At 42.5% G+C, this 14,893-nt stretch overlaps 1 protein-coding gene across 4 annotated transcripts in view; it reads left to right on the forward strand.

Annotated features, from left to right (window-relative positions):
• PLD5 (phospholipase D family member 5) overlaps positions 1-14,893 on the forward strand; it is a 238,635-nt gene that overhangs the window by 137,614 nt on the left and 86,128 nt on the right. For 3 of the 4 annotated variants that reach the window (XM_081039295.1, XM_081039296.1, XM_081039297.1), the window contains exon 3: positions 3,062-3,230. The exons of the other annotated variant lie outside the window; for it this stretch is intronic. In XM_081039295.1, coding sequence (XP_080895421.1) covers positions 3,062-3,230 — 169 coding nt within the window. The remainder of the gene's footprint in view (positions 1-3,061; positions 3,231-14,893) is intronic. 4 annotated transcript variants of the gene reach the window in all.

The raw sequence follows: 14,893 nt of genomic DNA on the forward strand, positions 1-14,893 counted from the left end.
TAATTAGACTTTAAATGAGGATAGAATTAAAACATCCAACTTCAACCTCTGTCTATTGCCTTCAATTGTTTTGAAGCAGGTAAAACAAACAAACAAACAAAAAAACACTCTTGCCATCTTTTTGACCTTCTGCCCTTGACATCCCAAACACTGTTCTCTTGGACCTCTCTTGTCTACATGCTTATCTCTTGGTGCCTTCTGAATCTTCTCATCTGTTCCACACTCTACCAACCAGAAAAAGATAGGCATTCCCCCCACTTTAGGGTTTGGGCTAGTTTTTCTTCATTTTTCCCCTTGATAATCTTTCCCAATCCTCAGTCTACTTCCTTTCCCACATTTCTTCTCAGTTTTAATGGACCCAACACCCTCCATCTTCCCGGTTGTTCTGATTTTAATGAAACTCAGCGGATAATTTTGGATACTTACTGTGCCCTAAACAATATGTTAGGCATGGGGGCTACAATACAGAACCAATGGAACAGGTCTCTGCCTTCATACATACTACAGTCTATCAAGGAAAAGTCAGCCTTGAACAAGGAATTTCAAGAGTAATGAGTAGGATCACGGGGAGTAACAGATCACTGTGGGAGTTGATAAAAAGAGAGATCTGGCCTAAGTTGAGGTCATAAGGAAGTTTATGTTCGGACTTCAAAAGTTAATTGAGAGAGAGCTCCCTGAGTTGTGTAGGAATGGGAATTGGGAAGATTCACATGAAATGCCAAAGTCTAGAGAGAATAGCAGGGAAGGAGAAAAAAATGTCTGGGTGGCTTTGATGTAAAATTCACAGAGTGCATTTGAGTCTAGTGAGGCCGTGAAGAGGCAGGGCCAGCCAGACAGGAAACACTTGTCAGCCATGTTGGGGCATAGACGTAGCATCACCCCAAGGACAGTGGGGAATCCCATAAGAAGTTTCAATCAGGCTGCAGAATGTTCTGGTTTACCTTTTTAAGTGATTAGCACAACTGTAGTGTGGAAAATGGTTTGGAAGGGCCAATATCCATTGTAAGGAGACCATTGGAGGCGGTTATAAGAACCCTGTTAAGAGAGGGTAGGGTGGTTCTGCAAGAAAATCTCAGCCATTGTCGATTTGTATCTGTTTCTATGTTACCCGTTTCCTTATACTCATCAGACTAAATTTTTTAAGATTTGGTTTCTAAAATCTCTATGACATACATGCTTCTTTTTATTCCTATTGACCTAAATCAAATTTTCCATTTTCCTTTCCTGAGCTTTTGCAACAGCCTCTGCTCTCTACTGACTTGTCATCTTCTAGTCTCCTATTTCTCCCTTCTAGTAGCATACAGTTGTGCTGTCAGAGCTAACCCCGGAAATGTGCTTGGGTTCCCTCCAGTGCATCAAAATTTAGTCTTCCTTGTTCACAACCACTACAGCCTGGTCCCTATGGATGCTGCCAGTCTTCTCGGCCATTGCAAGTTCCTGCCATAACTCTCCTACCTCACGCTCCCCTGGGCTCACCAACTCACAAGTATCTTTATGCACTACATTTTACAAGCATTTCCCTCCACCTTGAATATCTTTCTCTTCCAAATCACCCATAAAAATTGTATCTGAAGACTCATCTCTCCAACTTCCTCCAGTTCTACGTGCCCCCAACCAGAATTAATTTTTCCTTCCTGCCCATGCTCCAATGGTATTAGGTTATGCATTAGCCATCTCATTGAACTCCTTGCTCTTGTGTCACCAGTTTTTAGATTCTACCTCCTATTTGAATCATTATGTATGAGACTGGCTCTTTCACCAGATTATAAATTCCAGAGGACTAGAGAGATTTGTCATAGTCATTTCTGTGTCACATAGTGATTTGCCTGTTCTGTGCTTATAAGGGTTTGACAAACATTACATTTAACTGCTGGTGGTGGTGTGTGATTGTCTCCCAAATTGTGAATGTCTCTGGGTGACATGCCTGAATCCCATTCTGGCTGATATTCATCAAATACACAAGGGCATTTTACTAAGAGCGTTGTTTTTGTTTCTAAAACTGGCTAAATGGAACAAGTATCAGTAAGAGAAACAGTTAACAGTTTTATTGCGAAGTACTAGATACCTTGTTGGAACCTGAAATCCATTCCATAAGTATTTCTTGAGCCCTAATTATATATCTGGCACTGTGGATACACAGCTGTAAATAAAACAGGTCTCTGTTCTGGAAGCAATTGCAGGTATCTACGTAAGAGTTTGGAGTTTCCCATCAAGAGTTCAGGAGAATTTACATTTCTTAAACTGGAAAACAATTTTCTCACTTCTTTATTAAAATATTATGTGTCACTTGGCTAACTCAGAGGTGACAACCATACAAGCTTAGCTGCAACACCAAGTGTCTATGTTGTCAATGTATTAGGAAGTGTAAACACACACACACACACACATGCATTTATTAGGATATTGTTGACTGTAGTCTATTTAGTGTTTGATTATTCCTATTATTTTATACATTGTTGTCTCCATGTTAAATAAAGCCCGCAACAGGCAGGTTTTTAAATTTTTTTCTCATTATCATTTTATGCCTTAGGCTGGGAAGCAATAATAGAGGTATTAAGCAATAATAATATTTATTATTTTTATGTTTTAATAGTAGTAAAACTAATAATATTATAGTTTCTAAATTAGTTCTAGTAGATGTCCATCATTGTACTAGAAATTGCACAATGAGTTGATGATCTCAATTAGCTCACGAAAGTACTATCTTATTGCTGTAGGGTTAAAAAGGAATATATTCCTAGCGGCAAATGATTGTGTAGGAAGCTCTGAATTTTTTTTCTCAAGGCTAGTTTTAAACTGGACATTAGGGACATATACCATGATTTTCTGAAAGACGAATACTAACTGGGAAAAACAGAGCATAAATTCTCAGAACATAGTCGGTTAGCATAAGGGAAATGTAGGAGGGCTTTGGTGGAAAATGTAAGTTATGAGGGACACATACATTTAGAAAGAGTAGAGAATATTTTTCAGATGTCTGGATATGCATGCATCAATATCTGTGGCTTCAAATTTGACTAGATTTTGTTTATTTGTGTTTTTTTTTCAAATCTTTCCTAAGCATTGCCCTGGTGGAAAATATTCCTGAAGGCCTTAACTATTCAGAAAATGCACCATTTCACTTGTCGCTTTTCCAAGGCTGGATGAATTTACTCAACATGGCCAAAAAGTCTGTCGACATAGTGTCTTCCCACTGGGATCTCAACCACAGTCATCCATCAGCATGTCAGGTAAGCTGCGTCCTCTGTGCAGGTGAAGACTTTACTTATGTGCATTTTACACTCCTAGTGTTCTTGCCTCCACTCCGCAATGTCAAGCTCATTTTTTTAGTCTATTTCACCCACAGTACATGTACATCATTACATATATATGTAAGTGCTGTTGTTAATCATGTCGCTCAGCTCCTACTAAAATACCTGGCTTTCAAGGGCAAAATCCTGTTTCACCTTTGTATACCGTAGGCTGTCTATACAGAGGTGTTGGGCCCCTTCGGTGGGGGAGGGAACCGCTTTCATCATGGTATCTGTTGATAGCATGCCCCAGAATCCTATCCTGCTTTGCACATGCATGTTTACAGTTCTGATTCCATAACTGCTTGCTGAGGTATGTAGTTGGTTCATTGGTATCATAATTTTCCTTTAGAACCCAGCTTTTTTTTTTCAATTAAAGTTTATTGGGGTGAGAGTGGTTAGTAAAGTTACATAGGTTTCAGGTGTACAATTCTGTATTACATCATCTATAAATCCCACTGTGTGTTCACCACCCAGAGTCAGTTCCCCTTCCATCACCATACATTTGATCCCCTTTACCCTCATCTACCACCCCTGACTCTGTTACCCCGGTGACCACTAAACATTTGTCTGTGTCTATGAGTTTTTGCTTCTTTATTTGTTTTTCTTATTCCTTTGTTGTTTTCAGTTTTATATACCACATATCAGTGAAATCATATGGTCTGACTTATTCCACTTAGCATAATAATCTCAAGATCCAGCCATATTGTCGCAAATGGCACTATTTCATCTTTTCTTATGGCAGAATAGTATACCATTGTGTATACATACCACATCTTCTTTATCCAATCATGTATCAAAGGACACTTTAGTTGTTTCCATGTCTTGGCCACCGTAAATAAAGCTTCAGTGAACATAGGAATATCTCTACAGATAAATGTTTTCCAATTTTGGGGGTAGATACGCAGCTGGGTCATACGGTAATTCTATTCTCAGTTTTTTGAGGAACCTGCACAATGCCTTCCATAGCATAGAGCCAACTTTTTAAAAAGTGAAGTCAAGCTTTCCAGGATAGTCATATATTCTTTATTTTTTCAAATGTGTTTTTCAATTACAGTTGGCATGCCATATTATATTAGTTTCAGATGTGAAGCACAGTGATTAGACATTTATATAACTTACAAAGTAATCACCCTGATAAGTCTAGTATTCATCTGACACCATATATAGTTATTGTAATATTATTAACTATATTCCCTATGCTGTATTTTACATCCCTGTGACTATTTTTATAACTGGTAATTTGTACTTCTTAATTAGTTGTATATTATTGCCCCTGTCATGTTTGGGTGAATAGGAAAAAGAAAGATACTAATTATAATTATAAGAACAGCCTTTAGAAAACTGACAAAATGATGTCAATGCTTTCTGAATGAAATAACCTGGAGATAAGAAAATGATTCTGGTCATCTTTTGTGTGTTTTCATTTATATTGATATGGCCACAGTAGTACTGAGCTACCCATGCTATGCTATCCAAGTAGACCTATACATAAATATTCTATATGGGTCATAGATGAAATCAGTTTTGTTTCTTTGTACACAAAATGTTCTGGCATTAAGCTTATACAGGCATACCTCATTTTATTGCACTTTGCTTTATTTTATTGCACTCAGCATATGTTTCATTTTTTACAAATTGAAGGCAAGACCCTCTACTGGCAAAATATTACAACTTGTTTTATTGTGAGACTCACTTTATTGTAGTGGTTTGCAACCAAACCTGTAATATCTCCAAGGTATTCCTGTAACAATTACCTCATCGGTGCTTTGAAATCTATTGTTCAATTATACTATTTCCCAGTCAAAATATATCAGACAAAAACAAACAGGAAACTACAAAGATCATACTAAAAAATTGAATAAATTTACTAAAGATGCTCCTTGACTTAGGATGGAGTTACATCCCGAAAAACCCATCATAAACTTAAAATATCATAAATTGAAAATGCATTTAATACACCTAACCTACCAAACATCATAGCTCGGCCTAGCCTACCTTAAATAGGCAAAGAACACTTACATTAGCCTATAGTTGGGCAAAATCATCTAACACAAAGTCTATTTTACAATAAAGGGTTGAATATTGCATGTAATTTATTGAATACTGTACTGAAAGTGAAAAACAGAATGGTTATATAGGTATCACTTTTATACCATCGTAAAGTTGAAAAATCATGAGTTGAACCATCATAGGTCAGGGACCACCTGTCATTGCATTCTGCACTTTTTCTATCTCTACTGTTTAAGCAGATATTTTGCATGTTTATTGCTGCATAGGTTGTCCCAAAATTTAATGATTTAAAAAATGCAATCACTTATTTATTCATGATTCTGGGCCAGGCGTGGCAGAGAGAACTCGTCTCTGATCCACATAGTGTAGATTGAGGTGGGTTGCCTGGGGCTGGAGGATCCCAGATGACTTTCCTCACATATCCAGCATCTTACTTAGGTCCAGCCACTAGGCTGGCTGGACCTCCGTGTGTGTGTGTGTGTGTGTGTGTGTGTGTTCGTGTGTGTGTGTGTGTGTGTGTGTGTGTGTGTGTGTGTGTGATCATTCAGTAAACCAGCCCGAACAATCTACATGGCGGTTGTATCTTAAACAGGCAAAAGCAGAAATTGATGACTCTTAAGATCTATGCTGTGGAATCCCAGTTGCTTCTACCCTATTCTGTTGGTCAAAGCAAGTCGCAAATCCAAGATGGGAATGAGGAGAATTGTTGACAAGAATCCTTGGAAATGATGTACTGCAGTCCACTGTGGCCATAGCAATTCATATCTCTTCCACATACAAAATGCACTCCTCTGTCCCCCAAACTTCCATCCCATTACAGCAAAAGCTCAAGGTTCAGGATCTCTTTATCTGCATCAGGTCTCGATCTGCTGAGGCTTCTCCTGTAGGCTTCTCTTGATTTGGAAACCTGTGAATTAAAAAGACAAGTTATATGCCCCCCAGACACTATGATGAAACAGGGATAGCTACAATAGATAGTTCTGTTCAACGGGGGCAATGGAGAGAACATATCAGTCATGAGTCAATAGCAATTTTGAAATCTAGTCTGGAACATGTCACCAGTTTCTCCAAACTCTGGGAACAGGGAATGTTTCTAGACTAGGATCTAGTTCTCCTCCCTGAGAGTGCCTTCCTAATCTGCTGTTCTCAGAAGCTCTTGGCTCCAGTCTCTGTGTCATATTTTTCTTTTCCATAAGAAATAGCCTGTATTTGTTTCAGACTTGCTTTCTTAGTCAGCTTCCTGCCAGTAGAAAACTGAGGCCCCAGAGGCCTCTTTTGATGTTAAACCATCTCTGTCATTTTTTAGTCCAATGTGGTACAACCATTTAAAAACCTTGTAGACTTTCTATGTATCCAATTGTAATCCACTCTATTACCAAAAAGCCACGTCCACAAATACCTTGCAGGTGGGTCTTTACTTTGGACTGAAGGTGCTTTAAGACCTTGATCTTAATGTTGCTAGGAGCCCTTGTGGGCTTCCAGGATTCCTCTCAGTCTAGCTGAGAGGAACGAATAGGCACTCACCATCTTAAATCTTTCAGAAGTTTCAACAAGGAGTCTTACAGCCATAACTTTGATTTTTTTCTACCCTAAGGATATTTCCTACTTTGAGAATATTTTTGCTGAATTGAAAGACTGTCCTAGATTCTCTACATTTTCTCAAAATTCTGTGTAAAAACTAAAGCATTTCTTCTTGTCATATTCCACGAAAACTTTGATAATCTCCTTAACGAGATCCACAAGTCAGGAATAAAAACAGTCATATTTTCTGTCTTCTACTTTAAAGCAGGCAGTACTGATGCCAAACATCCTACCACTCCTTCCTCAAGGCTCCAGAAGCAATTTCTTTAACTGTTCTTCTAGTCTTGAGTAACAGAATGAGATTCCAGCCTCCACCACCATCCAATCCAAAAGACAGTACCACATGGCTTTAAGTTTTTGCTGAGGTAGTTTCTATCTCAGTTATCTGTTGTCGTACAACAAACAACTCCAAAGTGTATTTATTATTATTTTCTATGGTTCTGTGAGTTGGCTTCACATTCTTTGCTCCAGTAGTGCTGGCTGGATCTACTCACAGAGTTGTGTTCAGCTGGGAGAGCAGCTGCAGCTGGACTGCCTAAGGGCTGGCCAAGCTCACTCTCCCCAAGTGGACACTTATTATTCAATAATCTAACCCAAGCTTTTTATAGAGCAGCTGGATCCCAAGAGGGTGGAAGCAAGAACTACAAGACCTCTTAATGCCTGGACTCCCAGAATAGTACTTCGGCCACATTTAATCAAAGCAAATCACAAGGCCAGCCCACATTCAGAGGAGGGACAAGGGACTCTAGGAGGAGCATGCAGGTACAGCAATGGGAGGTGTTGGCAGCAAACTTGGGAGACAATCTAATATAGCAGGTTTGATGGTGTGAGCAAGAGACAGTTCCAGTTGCCTTTCCCGAGTCCTAGAGAAGACCAGCACTCAGCCACTGGACAGAACGGGAATCATAGTTTTCACTGGATTTGGTGATCCATGCAATGTGTGCTGGCGCCCAGACCAGAGGTGTCCAAGCTGTGTGAGCACCACACTGTCAGCTCCCTCCAGCCTCATGGGCACCAAGCAAGAGCCAAGGGTGTTAAACACCCTTGGGAAGATTTACATTTATACTTGGACTTGGTGGCCCGGATGAACTCTATTCTGATATGCTGTGCCTCGGAATGATGGATTTTTCTTCTCGACTACAAAGTAATCTTTGCTAAATGGCTTTATTTTTCCCAGTAGCGACTATTTCTCTTGACCCTGCCCTCAATCCTGGTTGGCTTCCAGGATTCCTAGATTTCGACTTGATTGAGCTTAGAGGTCATAGGGAACCTGCAGCATTTTCCAGGATGCCCATTAAGTCCATTGACAGGATTCAACGGGCTTCTGGGGGCTGGAGCCATAGGGGAGCACCTGGGAGTTTGCTCAGCTCTGGGGATCGGTGCGTGGCGGTGGCTCAAACCAGTGCAGCGGGGTGCTCAGGTGGCTTTACGGGTAAAGGTGAGTCCCTAGATAGGTGATTTAGCTCCCTTCTTTAAGGTGGATGTGATTATCAGGAGCAGCCTGAGGACTTCTGGCCTTTCCTTGCTTTTAACCTGATCCTTCATCCTTCAGGTGTGAGCTCGATTCTACTTACTCACAGTTTGGCCCTGGGATCAGGAGCATTTCTATTACCTGAATGCTTATAAGAAATGCAGAATCTCAGGATCTACCTTGGTCCTACTTGAATCAGAATCTCTGTGGGGACAAAACCCCAAAAAACAGTTTCCAGGCTCTCGGCCTCACATAGAAAGGTGCTGGCTCGGGTAGTAAATGGCCATCAACTGTGATCAGATGCCAGCAGCTGTGGCTAGTTGGCCGTCAGCTGTAACCCGTAGGCCATTGGCCACTAATATAACGGCTGTGGCTACGCTAGCAGGAAGGGAATGGGGGCTAGCAAGAAGATGGTGGCTGGCAAGCGTGGACTGCTGTTAGGCAGATTATGTAGATCCTGCTTCCTGTGTCTCCAGCCCAGCCGCCAGCGAGAATATATTGGTTTGACTCCCCTATCTATGGCTCCGTGGGTGTTCCTTTTTGGCCTTACCGTGTCCTGCGTTCTTGGGCGGGGAGTGGGAGCTGAGACCCTGCACGACAAATGGCGCAGTGAGCAGGGTCCCCTGCGTGACACATGGCGTAGTCGGCAGGATACGGTGCTGGCCAAAGCTTTCCAAAGGGCAGTGGAGCAGTTTGTGCGTATGAAAGCTCAGTCTGAGGAAGACCAGGAGGAGCAGCTGCCGGAGAGCTCGATTCCCGTGGAGAGGTGGAAAGATGTGGATGGTTCCCCAACCAGCAGAGGCCGGAGAAAGCGGAGAAAGCGAAGGTTGTTGCCGCCCTGTGAGCTGGGAACTGCTTGCTGAGGCAACTTGGATGCGGGACTTGTCCCAGGAGGAAACGCTTCCTGAGTCCTCCTTGGGAGATGAGGGTGAGGTCAAGGTCATCCCTCACCCCCAGGACAGCCCTGGCGAATGACTATGGACTATGGGGAATTGCCTTCCATCCCTAATTTAATGGACACTTGACTGTTTGGGAACATACCACCATGTAGTGGGACTGGCGAGAATGTTTGCTTTTGTGTCTTGACTGGCCGCCATTGATTATATGTAAGCACCTTGATGTGAGCCACTGTTGTTCCAGCACAGTACCCCGAGAGGCCCAGAGAGAGAGTGGCAGTGCCCTGAGAGCCCTGGCTGTGTCCAGGAAGTCTGGCTGTGTCCAGAGAGAGTGGCAGTGCCCTGAGAGCCCTGGCTGTGTCCAGGAAGTCTGGCTGTGTCCAGAGAGAGTGGCAGTGCCCTGAGAGCCCTGGCTGTGTCCAGGAAGTCTGGCTGTGTCCAGAGAGAGTGGCAGTGCCCTGATAGGCCCTGGCTGTGTCCAGGAAGTCTGGCTGTGTCCAGAGAGAGTGGCAGTGCCCTGAGAAACTCTGGCTGTGCCCGGGGAGACAGGTGGTACCCTAAGAAGCCCAGGAAGTCTGGCTGTGACCAGAAGTACTGTGGTGGTGCCCTGAGAAAAGCTGGCTGTGCCCGGGGAAACAGGTGGTACCCTAAGAAGCCCAGGATGTCTGGCTGTGCCCAGAAGTACTGGGGTGGTGCCCTGAGAAACCCTGGCTGTGCCCGGGGAGACTGGTGGTACCTTAAGAAGCCCAGGAAGTCTGGCTGTGCCCAGAAGTACTGGTGGTGCCCTGAGAAACCCTGGCTGTGCCCAGAGAGCCTGGCTGTGTTCAGGATAGTGCATTCACCTCCAGGCTCCTTGCACAGGGCCCCTCGCAGAAGACGCTTGTCGCGTAGATTGTGAGGCGAGACCCTGTAGGGGTGGAGTGTGGGGACAAAACCCCAAAAAACAGTTTCCAGGCTCTCGGCCTCACATAGAAAGGTGCTGGCTCGGGTAGTAAATGGCCATCAACTGTGATCAGATGCCAGCAGCTGTGGCTAGTTGGCCGTCAGCTGTAACCCGTAGGCCATTGGCCACTAATATAACGGCTGTGGCTACGCTAGCAGGAAGGGAATGGGGGCTAGCAAGAAGATGGTGGCTGGCAAGCGTGGACTGCTGTTAGGCAGATTATGTAGATCCTGCTTCCTGTGTCTCCAGCCCAGCCGCCAGCGAGAATATATTGGTTTGACTCCCCTATCTATGGCTCCGTGGGTGTTCCTTTTTGGCCTTACCGTGTCCTGCGTTCTTGGGCGGGGAGTGGGAGCTGAGACCCTGCACGACAAATGGCGCAGTGAGCAGGGTCCCCTGCGTGACAATCTCCTTTTCAATAAGATCCCCAGGCAATACATATGCTCAAAAACATTTGAAACGTGCTGAACTAAACTTTTCTGACCTCTTGCTCTGTGAGCCAGCAAACCTTCCTAGGTATTCAGACTGTCTGGTAGCAGATGGGTCATTAGATGACACAGCTTTTCTGTGGTTCCTGGCGTTCCCTCATGGTCAACATTCAGTACCACTCACAGGCGGGTGGGGAAATGGATGGGTGAGGTTCCAGGCCTGTTTTATATAACTGTGCCTGACATGAAGCTTAACACATGTTAGGAGCTCAGTAAATATTTGTTGAGTAGTTGTTGAGTGGATTGTGTCAACGATAAACAAAACCAGACCCTAGTTAAAGTGGTAAGGACAGATCTGAATCAATAATATACTATTGCACTAAGGAATAGGGTCCAGGTGAACTGAACTCAACTTACATTTGGGTGGAGATGACTGGACTTTTTACTGAGTGAGAGAATATGGAGGGAAATGGCCAGGGCTTGGAGAGGGTCAGGGAAATTTATAAAAGGTGGGAAGAGGTGTTGGTACATGTGAAACCTATGTGGGTTTGCTAACTGGTATTTACCAAAGTTAGGCTCCTACCCTCCTACAGAGACTGGGAGATGGGGGCCCTATCTTCAGGTGTTGGCTGGAACAAACAACAAATTCTTCTGTCAGCCTTGAGCTTTCTCAGATAGGCACTTTCAGGAGGGCCAGGGTCATCCTAGGGATGTGGCCGTGAGCTGTTAGAAATCATGTTAGTGTTTGTTCAAGCCTTTTAATGGGGGAGGGGTGGGGCAGGGTGGATGCAATCATTTGTGCTGAGGGTCTGCCATTTTTACAGGCCAAGGTTGAGGCCTGGCAGTGGCGAGGGCTCAGAGGAGCCTGGCTAGAGTTTGGTCAAGGAGAGAATCTTTGTTAATGGCATGACTTTAGAGTGAATTACTGTGGATGTTGTGATATGGAAAGAAGATAACACTGAGAAGTGAAGTTCAAGTTACTCTAAAAACTGGCCTACCACCAACACATGAGCTGTTTCAATTTGCTGCCAATAACGTGGCTGTTACTGAGCTCACACAACAACCATTTAGGAGGAGACCCCAGTTTGAACCAATGTCTTCAGGTAGAATCATATTGCTTTTGCCAAACAGATGTATCTTTGCTGCTTTTCATTCCCTTAATCTCACCAGGCTCCATTACAGTCTAAAACCAGTTGGTTTTTTGCAGAGGACTGAGCCTAAATCTCTTTGCCTCTTCACAAGCAGAGATCTTCTTCTGCAGACATGAGGATAGAAGGGAATGACCTGCTTTGGACGTAAAGTGGATTCGAGCAGGCTGTGAGACCACTCTTGTGAGCAGCTCCCCGCATGGCCTGCTCTTGGTCCCCAGTACCATGTCCTGTGAGGAATGGCAAACAATATAGAGTGAGGTTGGCAGCACGTTTGGAGGGTTCCTGCCTTGCTCAGCAAGACCGTGAATGTTCTCTCCCCAGTCTGTCGGTAGCCAAGTGACTGTTGCTGGGGTATCCCATGCATTTGGTCCCCGCTGGTCACCCACCAAGCATGTGTGGTCTTTACAGAGAGAGCAGACCTGAGGAATTGAGAGTACTTCACATCCAACTTGCTCCCTTTCCCATCCCCCCTCATCCCACCCTCAATCCCTAGAACAGCATTTGCAAATTTAAAGGGCCCAGGAGAGCTTGTCTAAATACTCATGTTTTGTGCCTTTTTAGGCTATTTTAAAGAGCTTGATTCCTCCCCTCTGACCAAGTGAGTGAGGGGATAGTTGTGCATAGATCAGGAATGGAGAACAGAAAGCAGATCCTTTCTGCTCACTTTTTCTCTTTGGGTACAGTTTAAGAACCCTGTATCCTGTTAGAAATTTACCATTTCTAAAAAATAATGAAATAAAAAGGTACTGCTGCAAGCCTATGTGATTTAAAATTTACCTGATTTCATCTTTCAAATGAAATAGGAAATTCAGGACTTGGGTGGCCAATCTTGGGACCTGGGATCACACTTTTATTTTCACCAAGACTTTATAAATATTGGTATATAGTCATTGATTTGCTTGTTGGACTCAAAAACATGCTAGGGGGAAAAAATTCACACCCTAGCTATTCAAGTAAGCTAATTTCAATTGTCTTTAAGATGTTCCAGTATAATGAAAATTAGCTCAGATTCACAGCTCACTTTCCATTTATATATTTAGCTTTAATTAAAGTTTATTGGGGTGACAATCGTTAGTAAAGTTACACAGATTTCAGGTGTACAATTTTGTAATACATCATCTATAAATCCCATTGTGTGTTCACCACCCAGAGTCAGTTCTTCCATCACCATATATTTGATCCCCCTTACCCTCATCTATTACCCCCTCCTCCCTTATCCTCTGATACCCACTAAACTATTGTCTGTGTCTATGAGTTTTTGTTTCTCATTTGTTTGTCTTGTTCTTTTGTGGTTTTTGATTTATATACCACATATCAGTGAAATCATATGGTTCATTAATATATACTTTTTAAATGTATTTTTATTTGGGAGGAGTAAAATAATCAAACATGGATTTTACTTCTAAACCAAGAAAGCCCAAAAAGTCCTAAATGGAAACCATAAATGGCATGCTGATAACAGGAACTATAACCGAAAAATGGCCATCTGCTTGTTATAATGCAGCTGTGAGCAAAATACACCAAGGAACAGGACTAGTTACAGGCAGGCTCCAGCTCAGCAGAAAAGGGACACAAATAAACATGGCACATGACATCTGTGTCTTCTCTGAACAAGAAACAATTTCATAGGAATGACTGATGGTCGTTATTAACAGGATGATGAATGCCGGCTTTTTCTTTTTCATTTCCGTGGAAAGAGACACAGTCATTAAAAATGCATTTTTAATCTGTGGTGCCAAAGAGGGGCTGTTTTAATTTCCATTCTGAAAAACTCGTCTTTCCTGCCTCATCCTGGGCTATATCTTTGTGCTTGTTTCCTTCTGTGCTGAAAGAAGCTGGACTCTCCTCAGTGTCACAGCCTTGTTGAGGGCTAGTGGGGTTTACAGTTCTATGGTAACCACATTTTCAAATCTAATCAAACTACATGGTCAGGCAAAGGTTTTGTTTCTTTCCATTTGGTGATGAGTTTAGACCCTGAAATATTGAAATACCTAGGACAACTTGATTGCTAATGTATGGGATAAAATGATGGGGATTTAAGAAATCAAGACTGTTCAGGAAAAGCCAGAAAATGTGACTTGATGAAGGCTTATTAGTAAAGTTACCTAATTCACTGGGTAAAAAAATCCCATGCTCTATGAGTTCACTGTAGGAACCAAATAAAATAACGAATGAGCTGCAACAACTGTATCTTAAAGAGATGTATTTATGTTCAATGAATTAGCTATTGGTCTACGGTGAACCATGCTTGCCAATTGATGGTATGTATATCACAGTTGTTTAATTTTGAAAAATTATGATTTTTAAAATTGAGCAGTATTTGCTTGGTTTAGTGAGTGGCCTGTATGACAGCTAAGTGATAGAGGAGGTCGTTTTCGAAAGTACAAGCCAGGATCCTGTCTCTGCACAGTAAGTCCTGGCAGACTCTTAGAAAGGCTGTGGAAATGAGCCAGAAATGGAGCTCAGGTTTCCTTTCTCTTCTTATCATTAGTTTTGTGACCTTGAGCAAGATACTGAACTTTCTGTGCCTCAATTTCCTCATCAGCAAAATCAGGATGGTAACAGAACCTACCTCACAGGTTGTGGTGCAGGTTAACTTGTTAATATATGTAAAGAGTTTAGAACAGGGTTTGACTGTTTTAGTGTCTATGTAAGTGTTTATTGCTATCATGAATGTTATCATTCACATTCACACCACGACTCTAGTTCAAGTCAGTTTAATTGTACTAATGAATAATGAGTTCTTATTATCGGCCTTACGCTGTGCTAGAAACTGGAATAGTTACCTTGTAAAATTAAAAGGGAGTATAATTTCTATAAATGTGAGATTCTGGGTAGATAAAAAGGATTTGGCAAAGTATAATTACATATGGAATTCTGACTTTCATTGGCTTTAGTAATTACAAATCCTTACATGCACACCTAGTCCTGCTCCCACACATTGACTCAGGCAGCTCTTGGTTAACACATCCACTTAGAAGTATCTGCTCTGTTCCTCATGAAACAGGGTCCACTTCAGCCTTGGTGAAGATCTAGATGGACCAACCATCCCCTCACCACCCAAAAGCCTCATTCACAAGAATTATACAAGCTTAAAAATGCATTTTTTACCTCTTCGTT

This window comes from Rhinolophus hipposideros (genome assembly GCF_964194185.1).
Source record: "Rhinolophus hipposideros genome assembly, chromosome: 26".
Lineage (NCBI taxonomy): Eukaryota > Metazoa > Chordata > Mammalia > Chiroptera > Rhinolophidae > Rhinolophus > Rhinolophus hipposideros.